At 33.0% G+C, this 20,970-nt stretch overlaps 4 protein-coding genes across 4 annotated transcripts; 2 read left to right on the top strand and 2 right to left on the bottom strand.

The window, feature by feature from the left end:
- Positions 1–920: 920 nt before the first annotated feature.
- Positions 921–2,426, top strand: LOC146902199 (uncharacterized). The gene is made up of 2 exons (XM_085737124.1): positions 921–937; positions 1,718–2,426. The coding sequence occupies exons 1-2, from the start codon at positions 921–923 to the stop codon at positions 2,424–2,426; spliced, it is 726 nt and encodes a 241-aa protein (XP_085593250.1).
- A 1,228-nt stretch (positions 2,427–3,654) lies between these two features.
- Positions 3,655–5,647, bottom strand: LOC146902198 (zinc finger CCCH domain-containing protein 39-like). The gene is made up of 2 exons (XM_085734829.1): positions 4,892–5,647; positions 3,655–4,124 (listed from the first exon to the last, which is right to left on the bottom strand). The coding sequence occupies exons 1-2, from the start codon at positions 5,394–5,396 to the stop codon at positions 3,937–3,939; spliced, it is 693 nt and encodes a 230-aa protein (XP_085590955.1). The 5' UTR covers positions 5,397–5,647; the 3' UTR covers positions 3,655–3,936.
- An 8,741-nt stretch (positions 5,648–14,388) lies between these two features.
- LOC146902197 (uncharacterized) lies at positions 14,389–15,099 on the top strand. The gene is made up of 3 exons (XM_085737123.1): positions 14,389–14,689; positions 14,779–14,863; positions 14,982–15,099. Exons 1-3 carry the CDS (start codon positions 14,389–14,391, stop codon positions 15,097–15,099), a joined length of 504 nt encoding a protein of 167 aa, XP_085593249.1.
- A 1,447-nt stretch (positions 15,100–16,546) lies between these two features.
- LOC146902196 (zinc finger CCCH domain-containing protein 39-like) lies at positions 16,547–19,661 on the bottom strand. Its single transcript, XM_085733477.1, has 2 exons — positions 18,695–19,661; positions 16,547–17,236 (listed from the first exon to the last, which is right to left on the bottom strand). The coding sequence occupies exons 1-2, from the start codon at positions 19,416–19,418 to the stop codon at positions 16,992–16,994; spliced, it is 969 nt and encodes a 322-aa protein (XP_085589603.1). The 5' UTR covers positions 19,419–19,661; the 3' UTR covers positions 16,547–16,991.
- Positions 19,662–20,970: the final 1,309 nt, after the last annotated feature.

The following is a 20,970-nucleotide window of genomic DNA, read 5'->3' as shown; positions in this document are numbered from 1 at the left end:
ACAAATCTTTTGTGTTCTCCAAGGTGGTTATTGATGCTTCATATCTCTCAGGCACTGTAACCAGAATTTTTTCAACGATTCTGGAATCAGCAAATTGAGTGCCAAGTAACCTAACCTTGTTTGCAATGGATAGCAATCTGTCAGAGTAATCTTTGATTGTCTCAGACTCTTTCATTTTCTGCAATTCAAATTCCCTCATCAAGTTCAGCACTTGCATGCCTCGAATCCTCTCATCCCCCGCATATTCTTCCTTCAAATAGTCCCAGATTGCTTTTGCTGTTTTGAGGGTCATAATTCTGGTGAAAACAGTTTGTGAAACACCAGAAAAAAGAACCGATTTTGCCTTTGCCTTCCGAGTTTTTTTCTCCTTGTGATATTTTAACTGAGCCATGGTAGGATTATCTGGCAGCGGAGGAACTTCATAATCCTCTTCCACGGCCTCCCAAAGATCCAAAGCCTCCAGGTAAGACTCCATTCTTACTGCCCAAAGGTCATAGTTGTCACCATCAAAGATGGGAGGAGCAACTGCTGAGAAACTGGTTTCGGTTTCCATTTTCACAGGTCCCGTAAGATGATAGCTCTGCTACCAATTTGTGGTTTTATGACTGAAAGATGAAAAACGTAGAAGAATAGAAAGGAAGTTGCAGGTTGAGTAGGAATAGGAATTCAGTTTTTCATTACAGCAGAAGCAATACACTTAAGTAATTTAAAAAAACAAAACTGAACACAACACGTTTCCAACACTTCAGCAAATAACAACTACTTGCTCCTAAAATGTAGGAACCACTAATTGACTGAAAAACTGAAACAAAAATAAAAATAAACATAAAGAAAAGCCCCATAATGCAGTCCTAAAAGCAAATAATTAACAGGCGCCAAATGAGACCGGAGTGGCCCTGACCCTCCTTGAGAAAGCCACCATGTCGAATCACAAATGGTGAAGTAAAGGGAATTTTTATTTTTTTTCCTCAGCAGATTCTATTACGACGCACAACATTAGGTTAAAATTTAATGTAATTGTGATCACTTAAACGACTAGTATCATTCTATTTCTAACAATATCAACCAAATTCTAAATGGTCATGCTAACCGGTCAAATTAGCTGTTTTTCGTATCAGTTTCATAATTGGTGACATAGCCTTTTTTTTTTTTTTATGTTTGGGTATTGGCTAATGTTTGTTTGTTATTACTTAACCTTGTGCTGGGAAGATAGTTGCCGGTGGTAATATATATCATTTTTATCTCTTCAAAAAAACAATATCAACCAAATTAGTCAAACAAAAAGAAAAAACAATATCAACCAAACATTAATAAAAAAAAGGCAAAATTACTCTTTTAGTTCTTTAACTTAATTTCAGGTAAAATTTTGGTCCTTTATCTTTTTTTAATTTCAATTTTGTCCTTTTGGTCCATTTTCATATGGATTTTCAAGCTTCAAATCTAATATTCTTATGCAAACATATAGATGAAGATCATAAATTTGAAGATTTAAATTCCAGAAGAAAATAAAACCATGAATTTGAAGATTAAAAATCCACATGAAAATGGTCCAAAAGGATAAAATTGAAATTAAAAAAAGATAAAGGACCAAACTGTTATATGAAATTAAGTTAAAAGTGTAATTTTGAAGGGAAAAAAAACATCTCTAACAATTAAATGTAACCTTTCTTTAGATGTACGACTAATTTAGATGTAATTTTATTTGGCGTGGTTCTAGTAACAAGGGTGTTCACTTGGTAAGTTGGAAGAAAATTACTAGCCCTAAGCGTTTTGGTGGATATGGAGGCCCCGTAATCAAATGTGCTTCAAATGGTGAGTCTTGGTCCCTCACAAGGTTACGCAGCAACATCTATAATTCAGCAGACATAATCAAAAAGAGCTTTCAGCCGGCTGGTTCACCTTCAAATTCAGACCGGCTGGTTCGATGGAACAGCAGCAACCACAGCTGCAACATTCTCAACGTTGATGGAAGTTGTTTAGGCATTCCAATCCGAGCCGGCTTTGGTGGTTTAATCCGTAACTACGCTGGTTTCTTCCTCTCTGGTTTTTCCGGTTTTCTCAAAGACTCTACGTGCATTCTTCTTGCTGAGCTCACAGCAATTCACAAGGGATTACGGCTGGCTTCAGACATGGGAATGGAAGATTTAATCTGTTATTCGGACTCTCTGCTGTCCGTAACTCTCATTTCAGCAGAGGTTTCGAAATTCCACGCATATGCGGTGTTAATTCAAGACATCAAGGATATATTAGCTACCCGCAACTACACTATCCATCACACTCTCAGAGAAGGGGATTATTGCGCCGACTTCATGGCCAAGTTAGGAGCTACATCAGACATTGAGTTATGTGTTCATTCGTCCCCTCCTCATGACCTTCTCGGCATGCTAAGGAATGATGCAATGGGAGTTTTCTTCCCAAGAGCTTGAGCTTTCCGTTTTCTTTCCCCTTTCTTTTTGTTGTTAATTTAGCTTTGTAACCAAAAAAAAAGATGTATGACTAATGGTTTCCATGTGCATTTATAAGTATCTTGAATATAAATTCATTACAAATGCCTTGCTAAACTAGAGATCTTAAAATCAATTTTAAACGTTGCTAAGTTGAAAGATTCTCTACTTCAAAAAGAAAAGTTGAAAGATTCTTGTTCGGAAAATGGATCACGAAGAAAATAATCACGATACAGATTTCAACGCAATTTAGACAAGATTATTTCAATTCATTGAATATTCAAAACAAGTTTAATCAAACTCTCAGTAAAGTAATTAAATCAATAGAGAATCAATAAGAACCTTAAAAACTAATGTAAAAAAAACCTTTCCTTCAAAAAGTAAAAAAACTAACGTTAAAAACCATAAAATCTCCACACTTAAAATTCAAATTTTCACACAAACCATCGTCGAAACTAAATGTCATTGTACAAATTAATTGAGTGAGGAAGGGTTATTTCAAGTTTATGGACATGGTTGTTACTGGTGGGGGAACTTTGCAGAAGAAGAGAAGTTTAGGGTGAGAGTCTGTTTTGGAAAAAGGAATGCATAGAAATGAGAAGGAAAGACTTCAAGATGTTGCTCCAAAAGGGTGCATGCATGTTAGCTTTGTTTTGATTTTTCAACAAGGTGCAACTGGCAAGTGAGAAGCAAGAAAGGGTTAAAGAGAGGACCAAAAAGGTTGGTGGCTCTTAGAGGTCAATATAGTTATTAAACTTTAAAGCATAACTAGTAAAGCATTAGAATCACATACAGAACTAAAGCAAGAGAATGAACATTGAACATAGCTCATAGTGTAAGTAAGCAGATTAAACGACCGGTTGTAAGCCTCTGTATGCAATTCTAAAAAGAACGAAGAGGAGTAACATCAAGAGTACTATCCAAGAAATCTGTCTCATCTTGACTGATGGAACAATATTAAGCAAAACTACCATCATACTTTGCCACATAACAGCTGATATATCACAGCGACTGCGAACGCACAATGAATTTACCAGCCCACAAACTGTGTTCTGAATTGATGGCAAAACATATATGCTCAAGAACAAACTAATAAATTGAGAAGCTCTAGTAATGTAAAATTTCTTACTTCACATATAAATTTATGAGGCTTGAACTCATTTGAGAAGCTTTCATAAATCTTACAACAAATAAAATACATTTTGGTTCTCTAGTTATCCACATGTCTAGTACCTGTATTTCATACACGGAAAAATTCTGCTCCCATGTTGAGCACACATCTCATTTACGAACGAATGCTCATGTCTTCAACCATACAACTATACCAATTAACAGTAAAAAAGAAAAAGGAAAAAAAAAAGTAGCAAGAATAAATAAATCTATTAATTGATCACACCCGCCAATGACCATGTTTCCAAAATTCTTTGTTAATGCAGAAGAATGCTTATCCAAATGAGGTGTGTTTCCAAGAGCACAACAAGACAACAAGAGGTCAATCGTCAATCCAATCACCGTAAATACGATTGATCTGACTGAATTTCAACCCAAGTATACGTTTCTTCTTAGGCTGCTCTTCTTCCTTTTCCACAAGTTGACTTGCAGGGGAGGTGGTAGGGTTTGTTGAATTTTCTATGGTAATTGCAGCTTCAGCTTCAATGGCTCCACCAGGAACTTGTAACTCTGATTTGCAAGACAACCAATACTTCAAGAGTCAGAACAATATACATGGAAACCAAAAAGTTGCAATTGTTATAATCATCTGTAATTTTGCTCACAATATGCAAATATAAGTTATCATACACTTGCACACAAATGGACAAATTTTTTTAAATATAAGGTCTAGGACCACGACTGTGGCTGAGACGTACAAATGTCTTATGTCTTCATCATCACAAATGCGGCTGCATTAACCTTATTTGACCGCGGTATTAAGGATCATGGCATGGTCACAATTTAAAACTTTGCAAATGAGCAACGCACCTCAAAATTATTGATGAGTCGGACATCAAATTTATAGCCAATAATCAGCAGAAACTTTAAGAAGAAACAAGTTTGGAAAAGATGAACATAATACAATAGCTGGTTATTAAGAATCGCAACTTACTCCAAACTACTAGAAATTATAGTATCTTACCAAATGTAAAACTTTTTTTTTTTAACTTTTAACACCATACAATAGTAATCATCCATTAGAATAAGGATGGAATCATTTTCCATTCAGAACTTGCTTTGTCAAATAAAAAATGAAACATAATACACAACGCAACCACAAAATGACACACATTCAAATCATTTAATCGTTGTAATTTGCACATCATATCACATAAAATGAGATTCTGCACAGCATCTAGAAAATTAAAAAAACATATTTTATATGATTGAACAATATAAAACAGTAGAATTATATGATAAAACCAAAACCAATAATCAAAATGAGTTATTGTTACCTTCTTCACCATGAGCAAAGTGACAGTTCTTTCCAAAGGAACAATATCCTGTATCCTTCCACTTGAGACGCAGCTTAGTCTTCCGATAAGTGCCCCTAAATTGTGCAGGATCTTCATGAAGGAATTTACACTTATCTGCATAGGGACATTCCTCCCCATTGCTATACTTCTTGCACAGTTTCATCTTGTTTATGATTTTTTTATCTTCGTTGCACAGACCAACTAGCTTCTGCGAATTTGGAGGTGGTTTCCTTATCTCTTCAGCCCCATGAGCAAAGTTGCAATTTGTTCCGTTTCTACAAGCACCAAATCTGAACTTAGTACAAATTCGTGTTTTGTAGAAAATATGGTCTGATCTGTTTGATTGAGGAAGGGTCATCTTTGGAGGAGGGCATATCAATGCATTGGAATGAGAAGTTCCTTCTCTTTTGAAGTCATTGTTTTTCAATGAAGAGAACTGAGGCGGTGACATCTTAGAGGTTGGAATATCATCTGGAAAAGCCATGGTTGTTGTCAAAGAAATTTTTTCTTTGATAAAGTTGAGTGAAATTTTGAGACTTTTTTATTTGATTATTGTTCAACTTCCAAATAGGGACATGCAATTTGATATGAAATTTCTGACTGATTTAAGATCTGAATTTTTTTTTAGTCTTCTTGATTTAATTATTGTTGATCAATCAGATGAACTGAACTCAAAAATTGAAACAAAACTCAGTAAAATTTTAGAGCTGAATAGAAAAGTTGTAACAAAGTTGAAAATAGTGACATGCAATTAGTTGAAATGTTAATCAAATGATCAATAACAAACAATGAAAAGAAAAGAGAAAGAAAAGAGTGATGACATTTGAAAGACCAAGATGAGAAAAACACGATGGATGAGATGATCAAAAATTTGGTTATTGTTTTCAGTGTTGGTCGAGAAAAGGTGATGGCATATATATAGTGAGGAAGTGACAAAGTTTAAGGTTTTTTAGCTGGGGACCACCACTATGTCAAAACAAAACTCCAGCAGGCAGCTGCTACCCAATAAAACAAGACAAAAATGATAACTCAAAAGTAGCTATTTTGGTCTAGTCTCTCGATATATATATCAAAATTTTAAAATTGTCTTTGATTGTGCGTTTGGTTAGTCAAAAATAATCATTGACGCTAAAATAATCCCTTAATACTCACAATAACTCTTCATGTATGGATTGAAATGACAATAAGTAATACTTATAAGACTAATATGACAATAAGTATATTGAAGAATTAATATGAAAATATTAACGAAATATTTTACTGTCAGCAACTTTTTTGACCAACGAAGTGCACAATCAGAGATTATTTTAAAATTTCAATACATTGAAGTTGAGGGACTAATGTGACTACTCGTTACACATTCAGGGACTGAAATGACTACTACCCTAATAACTCAACACACTTTTTTTTAACACAAATACAACATTAATTAACAAGGGTATTATTATTGATCGATGCCAACTCAACATGAGTAAAATTATTCACCATTCATTGATGGGTAAATAAGAACTTGCCATTATTATTTGATTAATGTTATATGAACACATCAAATAGACAATATTCGATGACGCATAGTTCCCTAAATAAATACAAATGAGCAATTTTTTTTTCCGTCAAAATATATATTTTTTGAATATATTTTTTTTTTTACGGAATATAGTTTTGAAACACAAAAATTGAGTTATATCATTAATCATCATAACTAAATTAACGACAAAAATGTGCGTGGTTAACCACTTTTCGAAACATAAATTTCACTTACACTTTTACTACTTCGTTAACAAAAAAAAAAGGATGGTGTTAAGTGTTAACCAATTTTTGAATTGAAGTGTTAACCAATTATTTTACGTATTTATAAAAAATGACCGAAATACTTTTTTTTAGGGGGTAATACATATATTTATGTAAAATAAGTGGTTAATGCCATTCTTCAAAAAAAAAAAAAAAGTGGTTAATGCTTTGTATTTTTGTGGTTAACAAAAGTTGTAAAATTGTTTAGTTACACAAGCTCAATTTTGTGTTACAAGAACCTCCTCTATATTTAAAAAATAAAAAAAGCTCTTTTTTCAACAAAAAAAAAAAATAGTGATAAAAAAATACATGGTTCACCGTGAACGGTGTGTAAGTGTCTCAAACAATGAGTAAATAGGCAAAAAGTGGTTAATGCTCTTTTTTTTTTTTTGCTTTCTTCATCTTCTTCCTTCCACTTCTTCATCATCTTCAACATCACTTTCATCAATGTTCATAAAAAATGCAGGATTTGTTTTAAGAAACAACAACCTATCAACAACATCATCTTCTCATTACTTCACCTCCAACCACCATCAAGGTCCATGATCCTAAACAATTTCAAGGTTTTCATCATCAAGGTTGGCACATTCTTTAGATATTTTCCTCTACAAAAAAATAATATAAATTTACACAACATATGCAAAATAATTGACAACATGCAAAAAAATATATGGTTGTTTACATTACTCAATAATTAACAGTATACAACATCACAACCACTTTTCCATTCATTGTAGCTCACAGGTTATCAACATTAAGATTTAAGATTCAAGGGAAATTTCAATTCAGCAATAGCCTTCTACTCAATTTTATGATGTTTTTGTTTTTGAAGATATAGTTTAGGCTTTAGATATGTATGTACTAGTGATTTTGTTGACAGAATTTATGGAGGTAGTGAAGTGGATTTTTGTTGATTAGCTTAGGTGGTGTTATTGTTGTTGATGGTGGTGGAGGTGAAGTAATGAGATGATGATGTTGTTGTTGATAGGTTGTTGTTTCTTAAAACAAATTCTGCATTTTTTTTATAAACATTGATGAAAGTGATGTTGAAGATGATGAAGAAGTGGAAGGAAGAAGATGAAGAAAGAAAAAAAAAAGTCATTTACCCCCTATGACGTGACATAAAATTCAGCCAATGTGAAGGCATGTACATTTACTTTCCACGTCATATGGTTTAACAGCCAAAACAAATAGAGGGGGGTAATTGACTAACGTTTGACAATTTCATGAGGGTTTTTGAAGTTTCTTAAAAGTCATGAGGGTTTTTGACGAAAGTTACAATTTCAGGATTTTTTTTGCCCATTTACTCCTCAAACAATATATGACAAAAAGTATCTGGGGTCCCATTTGTGTTTGATTTTTTATGTCAAGTTACCAATACTCGTAAAATAATATAATACCTTCATCTTGCTAGAATTGGATTGTATACGTTCTTACGGATCTCAATCGTCCGATCATAAATCAATGTATGAGATCATTTTTAACTAAAAAGTCACAGTTTTTAATTTACACTATTTAATCTTAGCTTGACGGTTGAGATCGAAAATAACATGTAACTCAGTATTTATTACCGTAGCAAATCTTGTCATATAGATATGGGTGAGGAATGAGGATACATTTTTATTTTCTCACGTGCTTTTCAAATTGGTTAAGCTTGTGTTGGGTTAGCCATAGGCAATCCTCACTGATTTTGGTGTTTTTCAAACTTTGGATTAAATTAATGGCGTGTTTGTTTTTGTGGCAAAAATGCCTTCATCGTGCATCAGTGTAATATTACTAATATTGTTCCAAATGTTTTTTTAGTAAGCTCATCATTTTCAAAATCCTTGGGATGTAATTTACTATACTTCTTGCATTAAAATGCCTTCATGATGCTTTATGATAAGCTTTCATCGTATTTTTCGGGAGGATGTAAATAACTTACTATACTTCTTGCATTAAATTTAAAATTTAACAACAGGATCATAGAAAAGGGAATATCATATCTACATGCATGAGTAAATAACTTGCTATACTTCCCTCAAAAAAAAAAAAAAAAAAAAAAAAACTTGTTATACTTCTTGCAACGTTGAGAGTAATTAGCCGAATCATTGGCTAACTTTAAAATTTAACAACAGTATCATAGAAAAAGAAAATAATAATATCATATCTACATGCATGAGAAAATCTAGCCCGATATATCACAGATGCAAATGACAAAGAATCTAACAGTCAAAAAACAAAATCAATTTGGTGGTTGGACAGCTGGTTCCAACCCGTACAACTGACTAGAATATTGATCACACTCTTGGATACCGGCGATCTTGAAATAGAGATCAATGCCTAGAATAGTTTTTCGAGTGAATAGTTATTTTACTCCTCAAATTTATATGCACAGATCAATTTCGTCTTTTAATTTTTCGAAATAGCAAATACGTCCCTGGATTTTATAAATGTCAATTAATTTAGTTCCACCGTCAAGTCTCATCGTTAAATTCCCTCAAAAAAGTCTCATCGTTAACAGTGTTGACGTGTCACATTAAGCGCTGACGTAGAGTTCCAAGTCAGCTTCCACGTGTGCAAGGACGAATTTGATCGATTTTTTTTTTTTGAATTTTTTAATAAATGACAGTCACCACAGATTGTTACACTGTCAAATCGATCCTTGAATTATTCATTAAAAATCAAGTTGGTCATTGAAATATGTCACTCACTGTCAATCGATCTATGAATTATTTATCTTATCTATCAGATTGATCTCGATATTGTCCAATAAATGTTAAAAACTAAAAAATGTGAAGAATTCCCAAGGAACAAGTTAGGAATAATAGCTAAACATTATTGTTTCAACACCTCCTAATAAATAACACTTAAACTTATTGTTTAATTCTTTGAGGAGTCAAAATTGATTCTAAAGTCATAAAATTTGGTTTTGATATGTCTGAGTAGAATTTATTTTACTTAATGTTCACTTTTGTTTATGACTTCCTTTTCTTATTGTACATGTTTTTTTTTTTTTTGCGTATTGTTTAATTAGAAGCGGAGTGCTGATATATCTTTACTAAGTAATATACTTTATGAGCCTAGCCCTCTCAGTTTAAGTCTCACGAAGAGCCCTTCATTTTTAGATTTGATACAAACGAAACTTTTTAAAGGAATTCGGTTAATGCAAATACCGGTAATTTAAACTCTGAAGTGAAAAAGAAGAGTTAGACTTTTGTCGGAAAGCTACATGCTTCAAATTTCCAGCTACACTTTTAAAAATCGGTTCATGGTAAGTTCATTTAAGATTCTGCATGTGATTTTGTGTTTTTGAGAAATTTATACTTTTCAATGAATTTAAGTTATGTTGATGTTGTCTTTATTGAAGTACGAATGTGAAATATGAAGGTGACTTAATGGGAAAAATGTTACTTTGCCTCTAAAATACTTCCATGGTTCTTCAACATGTAAAACACATGTGTAATTATGCATGGGTAATTGTCTGGTGTTCAATGATTTATCGATGATATTTTGTGTTTTGCAGATTGCAAGACAATCTCTTTTCTTTACGAAGACTAATCATCAACCTAGAAAGCACACAATGTGGCAATCAACGAAAGATTTTACCAATGGACGGGCCAACATACATAGGTATATTCTTTTTACAGTTGTCCACTGATGTGGGCTCAAATTTTATTCATTTATATAGATTTAAAACTACAATGGTTTTGTTGGTTTGTCATAAACTAAGTAGGAGAACAGGCATAACACTTTTATAAAATATTAGAGACTGATTTTCAAATAGGACATTCAGAGAATGCTCTCATGTAAGAGCAATATAACTTGTTGTTTATAGTATTTTTGGGCTTTAGATGACTCATTTATGTACATAAGCATTTCTTCACTATATTATTAAAAAAAAACAATTAAACACATTCTTTTAGTTTTTAACATTTATTTGACAAACACATTCTTCATATTCTTTTAGTTTTTAGCATTTATTTGATAGTATCAAGGATCAAATTGATAGATAAGATAAATAATTCAGAAATCGATTTGATAGTGAATGACATAATTCAGGGACCAACTTGATTTCTAATGAATAATTCAATGATTGATTTGATAATATAACAATTTATAACGACTTTAATTTTTTTTTTTAAATTCAAAAAATTGTTCAATCATATTCGTCCCCGTACACGTGGAAGCTGACTTGGAACTCCACGTCAGCGCTTAACATGACACGTCAGCACTGTTAACGACGAGACTTGACGGAAAGATTAAATTGATTGACATTTATAAAATTCAAGGACGCGTTTGCTATTTCAAAAAATCGAGGGATGAAAATTAATTGGTACATACAAATTTGAAGAGGAAAATACCTATTCACTCATAGTTTCTATTCTATTAACTATTTATTAAAATTGATGCCTCATGAATTTCCAATTTTGCCCTTTGAAAGGGCAATTTGGTAATTCAATTATTCTTTAACCTTGGAGAGGGCCACCTCATCCATATAAATATCATTATATATATATATATATATATATATATATATATATATATATATATATATATTCTATATTTTATTTTATATTATTTTCTTTTTATTTTATATTTATTTTATAAGAATAAAAATAATCCTAAATTCAATTGTTTCTAAACTGCCGTTGTGGGAGATTAAGACACTGTTTGACCCGACTTTTTTTTCAACGTCTCTACATTTTTAAGGCGAAGTTAGGCCAAAATGTTTGATACTAGAGCCAAAATTAAACAGCTCAAATTAAGTACTTACTAAAAAAAGTATTTTTTTTAATGCATAAAATTGAATGGAATGAGCTTTGGCCAAAAGTCGTTGGATGCTATCTCAAAAAATTACTTGTCGACAATTTATTTTACAAGCACCTCTCTTCAACTCATGATGGGAACCTTTTCTTTTATTTTTTAATATTATATTTCAATATGTTTTTTTCTTCCATTTAATTTTATTTTATTTTTTTGAACCGTTCCATTTAATTTTTTCAAGGAGGTTCCATTTAATTTTATTATCTTTTTATCACTCATATATTTAATTTCAATATCGTTTAATTATCACAACCTCACAAATATTTTTATTCACGCTGTCTTTTAATGATACCAAATATTTTTATTTCCTATCTTTAACCTCGAAAATATATCCACACACATTAGCATTTAGCGTAATACTTTATGTTCGTCTGTCTGTTTTTTTGTTACGCTAATGCGTATAATTCTTTTTAGCGTTGCATAATGCGTATGATTATTTTTATAAAATTTTGATTTTAATTAAAAATACAAGTATAGATGCCTAAAAAAATTATACTTATATATATTTTGCACCTTTATATTGTAATAAATTATATATATATTTTTCTTATTCAAAAAAACTAAAGATGTCTGTTTCAATGACACCAACAATGTAGCAAATATAATGTCAAATAATATAAATTCTTATCTTTTTGAAAGTCACCAAAAATATGGTATTCTTATAACGAAATTTGTTAGAGAGTATAATTGAAAAAGAAAAAATCAACTATTTTGATATTATTTATGTTGATGTACATGCAGACAGGATGTTGATGCTCCATTGACTAGGTTACATATTTAAAATTTCATGTGGTGGATTACTGTTTTTTGTTTGGCACATTTCTGATATGTCTTTGAATCTATCCATTTTATCATATACAAGGTAGTTGTGCAAGTTGTTCATTATAGTCACAAGGCTGAATTTGTGTTTTGGGATAGTGAATGTCTTCAGATTATTGGTATTACTGCCCAAGCCCTTAGGAAGACTATGCAAGAGGTATCCCTAATATAGTTTTCATCTTATTTTCCGCATGGTTGATAGGTATTATAACTTATGTAATTGTATTTATTTATGAAGGTCGGTGAGGATGATCCTAAAATATACCCAAAACATCTATATAAACTACTCGGCCTTGAGTTTGCGTTACGTGTCAAGCATCAACCATGCTATCATCAATCATTCGTTTCAGGTGTTTCCCGTGATCCTGTTGTCATCAAGAAAATTAAGTCTCATCTTCAGCCAGAGGAGCAACAACTTGATGAGGTTCTTTGTGTCTGTCCTGTTCTTTTTTTTAATAATTGATTTGACTGTTTCTTTTTCTGTCACTTATATTTGGTTTTCAATTTTATTATTGTAGAATGTTATCTATGATAATCCAACCCAGCCATTCATTCTTGAGAAGAACAATGCTTCTGCTGAGTGCTCAGATTCCCTTAACATTCCCACGGTATAATAAACACATTGAATTTCTGTGATTTGTTATTGTAATTATTACGATTATATTTATTTTAACTATGGAAATTTTATCCTTATTGTGACAGCATTCCTTCTCTGCTTGTGGTGAAAATGATTTTGAATTGCACTCATGCAAAGCGTTCGTCCGCTGAGAAATACCAAGATGACATTGCATCTGATGCCTATAATCCAACGCAATTGTCTTCCACTAAGTTGGCCAAACACATCATGAAGGAGTGATTGACATTTTCTTTGTCTACTTTTTTGAAAACATGTCATAGACTCTTGCAAAGTTATTTGACTTTCATGTATAATTAGATTATGAGATGTTAGTCAGAATCTCTAACTAGAAAATAATGGTTGTTTCCAAAATCTAATCTGATAAAGAAATCATGTATGTAAGTTGAACACCATTTTTTTTTAATTTTAAAGTTTTTTAGCATGTGAAACACATAAAATTGGTCATAAAATTGGTTTAATATGGTCACCAATGAACAAGAACAGTTAAACTCTTATTTATAATTTGTTGCATAGAACTGATAATATTAACTTTATCAGTGCATTATGTCACCCAATTGATTCTCCTATGATCTTAACCTATATTCTTAGAAAAAAATGCATCAAAATTGTTGAAACAAATGAAAATTAACATCTCTGTAAAAATTGCTAAAACAGGTTGCATACATTTAAAGACAAAAATGTTAATAGCATTCCATGGAAACAAATTTGTAGAAACAATGGTGTTACAAACTACAGAATATAACTTTCATGCAATGACACCTAATTTTAATCATTGAAAAACATTAAAATGTTTACTATATAGTTGCACCAGTTTCTCTTGATCAGAGAGAAAGATACACTTTTTATGCATCAAAGCTTTATAATGCTTTGTGTCAGCCCCTTAAAGAGTAGAATAAAAAGGTGCTACATTGCCGTCGAGGGCATTTTTTGTACATATCTTTGGCAAAATCGAAAGTTTAGAATTCAAGCAATTATGCGTTTATAAGATATAGTGCATGGCATCAAAAAAAAATCACATTAGTAAACATACATTTGAATTAACCGGTTGACAACATATTCCAGAAGAAGTTGGTTGAAGGTCAAGTGTATAAGATGTCCTATTTTTCAGTTGCTCCTAGCAGTGATTCTTACAGGACAACTACCCATACTTATAAGTTGTTTATCCAGATCAGGACCAAAGTGAGTGTTGTTGAGGGTCCCTTGCTTCCCATGTTTGGATTAACTTTGACTAATATAGTTGAGGTTAACCATCAAACCGTGGACAACGATTATTTGATTGGTTTGTTGTTTTCATAGAGTTATCTACATATCTTCCTAATTTGCTTATTTTCCTTATGCTTCCCTTTGTTATTGTTCCTTTTTTTTATTATGATTACCTCTTTATTTTCTTAATCGTTTTTGTTGTTTAGATGACATTGGCTTAATGACTGTAATATCGGAGGTAAGGGAGTATATTAAAGATGGGAAAATCACCAAGATGGTTTTGCTTCAGCTAACTGATCACAGGTTGATATCTTATTTTATGAGGCATGTCAAGATTTATCTTCGTTTTGTTTATAGAAGGGACCATCGTTTAAACTTCTGTTTGGTTTTTGTCACAAGTCGGAAATGTGAGATTGATTTGTTTGGAGATTATGTGGATCACTTGAAACAACTCATGGCCAAAGTTGATGAAGGTTTGCATGTGCTGGATATGCAGTTCGCAAAAGTGAAGATTTTCAGTGGTGCGTTTTTGGTCTATTTCTTTTAAACATTTTGAAATTTTAATGTATGAATATTCTTATCAGTTTTGTCATTGGTTGAATTTTTGTAGAGAATGGATCCGTGCAAAATGTAGTGAATACTACCCGAATTATGATCAATCCAGATATATCAGAGGCTGATGAATTTAAGAAAGGGTTAGTTATTTTATTTGGATTGTCGTAGTTTTTAATCTATGTTTAGATTTTGATACACATTAATTAAATATGTATGTGTTGCGTTTGTTTACGCCCCAATGTCTGCATATTGTATCAGTTTGGATGTTAATTCAATCGAAAGCAGCTTCGCTATGCCGCTTATTGGTCCAAGGGGTAAACCATCAATAGATGAAGATTTCTTGCATCTCCATCCAAATAAGTCTATACAGAGATAAATTGCACTAATAATATTGTAAGAAAGTTCAGGTTAATTATACATAAAAACATTATCAACAATCATATCTAATCAAATCTCAACTTCTATAGGTGATAAGTGAAACTGTTTAAAAAATAGAAAGAAACTCAATGAAGTTCAAATTTATTTCTATGCCCTTTACCCTGCATTGGTTCCAATTAGTTTCATCTTAATTATTATCATGTTTTCCTGGTTTCATGAACAAAGTATATCATCTTAACATGAATCAAGACTTGATAGAGCTTTCATAAATATTTTGATAAATATTTCTAATGTTTGTGTTTTTACAAGATACATTATTCAACCCGTGCGAAGCACGGGTTTGTAACTAGTTTCTTATAAAAATTATAGAGTTCATTTCTTTCTATAGCTCTTGATTGACAACACCAAAAAAAACGTCCATTTATCAATATTGACACATATGTTTGCATAAGAAGCTCCAATCTAGCCATTCATGTAAGCCAATATTGAAGAACTTACTCAAAATCACGAGTTTAACAATCTTGGTCACAAAAATCTGTAATATCCTCACAATCCCGAAGGCAACATATAGTAGAATCTGGGTTGTCATTACATCTAGGACAAATTACAAATATCATCTAAAGTAAAGTGGTAAGTATTCCTCTCTTCGTTCATTAGCAACTTGGCACCAGAGAACTTCCACAAGGCTTTGATTCTGTTTAGTCCATTCCAAAGCCAAACCTTATCAAACATAAGGTTCTAGTTCAAAACCATCCTGTCTTCAGAGTGCATCCAATTGTAAATGACTTCTTTGGAGTCAGATCCCGACAGGGAAAATCGTGAAACTCGTCAGAGGGGGACTTTAGAGCTTCAAGTTGAAGTTTCCATAAACGAGTGTAGTCTGAAGCTTCAATCAAAAATGAATTTTTTTTGTATTTAACAAGATTAAATTTTAAACTTAAGTTCTTAATTCACTTTTAAATTTTGAAGGTTTTTATTTAGTCTAGAGTCTAATACACACAACTTAGTTATCCACGATGTATCACATGGCAACATGTCTAGTACATGTCTCTTTGTTTTTTTGTTGAATGAAAGGTACTAAGCCCCGTGAAACTAAAAACCTCTATATAAACTAACTGCAACATCATCCGCCAACAAGACATTAGTAAGAAAAAAGACACAATTGAAGCAAATTAAGATCGGGTTTTAAAGATAACCCATGTGTTTAACAAATTATGCACTACTTGATTAGTCTTGCTAAGAACATGAAACCATCGAGCATTACCTTCTCCATAAATGCAGTGAATCTTGAAAACAAGGATGTAAGAAGCATGAGACGGTCAATGACCATCCCTTAGTTTGGGAATCAGCAGAATACATACTCTAAAGCCTTTACTCCAAGCGATTTTTAGACCATGAAAAAATCACCACAACTCAGAATCAAGAACATTGCATCCAGCACCAACTTTGGAAGCATAAGCAAACAAGAAAACACCCTTATCACCCCTTAGGATACATCCACAAGAAGAAAACAATCGAAGCCAATATATGATTTGATATATAAACGACAAATAGGATAATTACATTTTCATATATTAATATGATTAGATAGTATATATATAATTTAACCTATTTGAACCCTGGACTTTGGTTCAGAAATTTGACCAGTGTTAATCCAACCCAGAATCCCACAAAAAGTTTCTGAATCCATCGAAACACTCCTCATTAACCGACAAATGCACACCTCTCCGACCAAAAAATTGTACCAATTAACAAAAAAGAAAAAGGGAAAAAAAAGGCAATAACATAAATCTTTGAACTGATCCCCATCACCAATGACCATGCTTCCAAAATTCTGTCTGTGGAGTAGAATCCTTATCCAGATGAGGGGTGTTTCCAAGAGCACAAAACTCAAGTCAGTTCTCCACTGCACTTGGCAAGTTGGGAAGAACAAGGTGAATCATCAATCCAATCACCATAAACACGATTGATCTTGTTTAATTTCAACCAAAGTAAATGCATCTTCTTAGCCTGCTCCTCTTCCTTTGCCATAAGTCTTGCAGGGAAGGTGGTAGGTGCATATGCATCATTAGCAGAACCGGTTAAGCCTTTTCGTGAAGTTAGAATGATAGCTTGTGTTGAATTTGCTATTGCAACTGCAGCTTCAATGAGTCAGAATACGATACATGGAAACCAAGCAGTTTAAACTGTTAAAATCATCTTGTATTTTTTGTTCACAATATGTATATACAAGTAATCACACGCAAACAAGCAATATATATCAAAAAAAAGGACAGTGACCACGATTGTTGCAGAGACGTGTTTTCAAGTCTCCGACACTGCAACTGCAGCTGCATTAACCATATTTGACTGCAATATTAAGGATTGTGACATGGTCGCAGTTTAAAACCTTGCAAATGAGCAATGTACCTCAAAACTATTGATGAGTTAGACATCAAATTATAGGCACACCCATCAGCAGAAACCAAAAAGAAAAACAGGTTTGGAAAAGATGAATATAACATAATGGTTTATTGTTCAAAATCACATGTATTTTATGTATTGGATCACGGATGCATACCCAAAATATCCATCGACGTATACGAAAGTGGAGTATCCTACTTATTTTTTATCCGAAAAGCAATTTCGATACCTACTTGCGTAACCACCACGGGTACCCATATGCTTTATAGCTGATAACAGAAAGGAAATTTTGCGCAAACTACTCCAAATTACTAAAATTTCAGTCAAGTAACAAACACAAACTTTTAGCACCATTTAATAGTAATCATGACTTATAAAATTGAGATGATTAACTATTTTAATTTATGAAATCTAGACATTTCTATCAAATAGAAATTCCTAATGGGGTTGACACGAAAATACAGAACTTCATTCAAGTTATATGTAACACAGTGACAGTGTTGTCCATGGAGGATGGTTAAATATAATGGAAGGCCAAAAATACAACATATAAACACACCATTGTGACCTATGGTGACGCTGTGGCAGACATCCATTTATAAATTGTTTATGGCTTATGTCAAAAATCTGCCACACTATTCTGCCTTGGCACTGCCATTTAATAACACTGATATGTAAACCTTAGATAAAGGAGTGTTATCAGTAGCAGATGGTGGATCACGACGGCCAACTGAAATCCGCCATATAAACATAGCAGTTGTCACAAAATCTCACATATCAATGTGTTGCTACCACGGAAATTTGAACACAAAGATAAAGTAACCACTAGTGGTAAATTAATTTTAAACCAGTGTTAACGATGAAGGATGGTGGTAAACCAATGTGCAACTTTAAGCCATCATAAAACGCCATGGCATCGCCATCCTCACAAATTGGCCATGGCGCTTCCTAAAAATCTGCCATTTGACCGCCGATAATATATCATACGCAGCAATGAAAATAACATACATTCAACCACTATAATTTGAACATCATATAACATAAAATGATCTTCTGCACATCATCAAGAAAATCAACAAACATATTCTCTATACAAAACAAAACCAGTACAGCAGAATTTTATGATAAAACCAAAATCAATAATCAAAATAGGGAAAAGGGAAATCAACACAAAGATGAGTTATTATTACCTGCTTCTCCATGAGCAAATTGACAGTCCTCCCCAAAGGGACATCTCCCTTGATGCTGCCAATGGAAACACGTCTTAGTCTTCCAATAAGTGCCCCTAGCTGGCTTGTCCACAGCCCTAGTGCCATCCCCAAATGACTTTGAAGAACCAATAGCCCCAATGCTTATAGAAGAACACTCTCTTGACTTCCCAGAATGATCCCTAAACTTAGCAGGATCCTCATGAAGAAAATAACACTTACTACCAAAGAAACATTTCTCACCATTGGAATACATCCTGCATAGCTTCATCTTGTGAATCATTTTTTGATCTTCCTCCCAATTTCTCAGCTGCTGCTGTCCGTCGCTGCGAGGACTAACTAGCTCCTGCCAATTTCGTGGTGGCAGTCTTAGTTCTTCAACCCCATGAGCAAAGTTGCAATCTTTACCGTTTCTACAAGTACCAAGTCTGGACTTATTACAGATACGAGTCTTGTAGAAAACGTGGTCTGCTCTGTTTGATGGAGGCAGAACCATCTTTGGAGGAGGGCATATCAAAGCATTGGAACGATTGTTATCAGAAATTCTTGCCCTTTTGAAGGAATGGGGTTGATTCAATGTTGAATGTTGTTGAAAGTTTTCATTTTTCATTGGAAATCGAGGTCTCACTTCAATGATATCGCTGTTTGATGTAGTGAATTGCGGCGGTGACATCTTACAGGTTGGAATATTGTCTGGAAGAACCATGGTTGTTGTCAAAGGAAAAAGATTTTGTTACGAAATGAGGGACATTTGGGGGAGCTAAAAAAACAAGAAATTTGGAAGACCAAGATGAGAATATTGGTTGAAAAACATCATGGGATGATCAAAGTTTAAGGTTTGAGGTATTTTTTTCTTTCATTGATTCACGTTCACCGCCGGTGTTTATAAAGAGACAACATTGGAGTATGTAGTGACTAGTGAGGCAGTGACGAGGTTTAAGGTTTTTTAGCTGGGACCACCAAGTCAAAACCCTGGCCACAACTACCACACTATCCTTCAAAAAAAAAAAAAAAAAAAACTACCACACTATCCTAATTGACTAATCATCAAGAGTGCTGCCCAAAAAAACTTCATGTTGTCTTTGGGTACGATTGAGGAAGAGTTTTTATTTTTTATCATATTTTACAAATGGGTATATATATTTGTGTTTGGTTGAGTGGTGGGCAACAACCATTGTGAATTTAGAACTCTTGCACCGTTGTTTTTTAGAAGCTATAATGAGTAATTTTTGGTTTAATGTGATTTTGGTGTTTTTCAAATACACACTAATAGTTTGTTTGTTTATGTGGCAAGGCTTTCGTTGTGCGTCCAAGTAAAAGTGGCAATTTGTAACTTCATAGTAATCACATGTCGATAATAATTAATGTCGATAATATTACTTACTAAACTATTGATGTAGTTTCAAAATTTTACTATGTAAAATTGTCATTTTCAAAATGAAGATGTTTTCTGTTAGTTTTAATCACATTTTGTAGGAGGAAGGAAGTAATTTGTTGTACTTCTCACATTAAAGGATTTCAAAATTTGTTCGATAATAAATCCTCCAATTAAAGGACTTTTTAAGTTTTATGAGTTAAGTGTTTGGCTTTCTCTCATCCTTGAGATTTCATCTAAAATTATAGGATTTGGGTCACTTGTTTGATGTCTCGTGTTCTCTAAGAGCATCTCCAGCGCTGTTTCATGCACAGTCTTGAGGCACTAAGAACTTGTTCCTACTTTCTAGTCCATTGGAGAGGAATGATGTGGATGCCACTTTAGAGAACAGTTCTCTTGGAGAACGCCCAGAACAAGGGAAATCAGAAATTGTGGGGACCTTAAAAAGTAATAGAAGAACATAAATATGATTTTTTACATTGGAGTAGAAATGAGTGATAGTTCTTAAATTTTATTGGCATCCATGGGCCCATAAAAAATGGTTGAAGAACAAAATTTTGGTTCTAACATTGAAGATGCTCTAATGAAGGAGGAAGTGTAAATGCATGCAAAACTAAGTGGCAAGGAGGTTTCTAATAGAAAACACATCCATACACACATGATGAATGGACATGATGGCTGGGATTTGGAATTTGTTAATTGTTATTTCATTTAAGTTTTTGGTACATATTTGCGACCTTCTATGACAAAAGTCGTAGGTCGGCCTATGGAGAACTTTATTGGTGTGTTTTGATAGTATCATTCAAGCATTAACTTTGGTCCGTGGAAGACATATATGAGTGTCAAGTCCAAAAAAGGAAAAGATAGTACGACTACGAAAGGA

This window comes from Medicago sativa, chromosome 8, assembly GCF_051527215.1.
Source record: "Medicago sativa cultivar Bolivia chromosome 8, Bolivia_mono, whole genome shotgun sequence".
Lineage (NCBI taxonomy): Eukaryota > Viridiplantae > Streptophyta > Magnoliopsida > Fabales > Fabaceae > Medicago > Medicago sativa.
The sequence above is the reverse complement of the archived record's forward strand: the minus strand, read 5'-3'. Positions and strand labels throughout refer to the sequence as shown.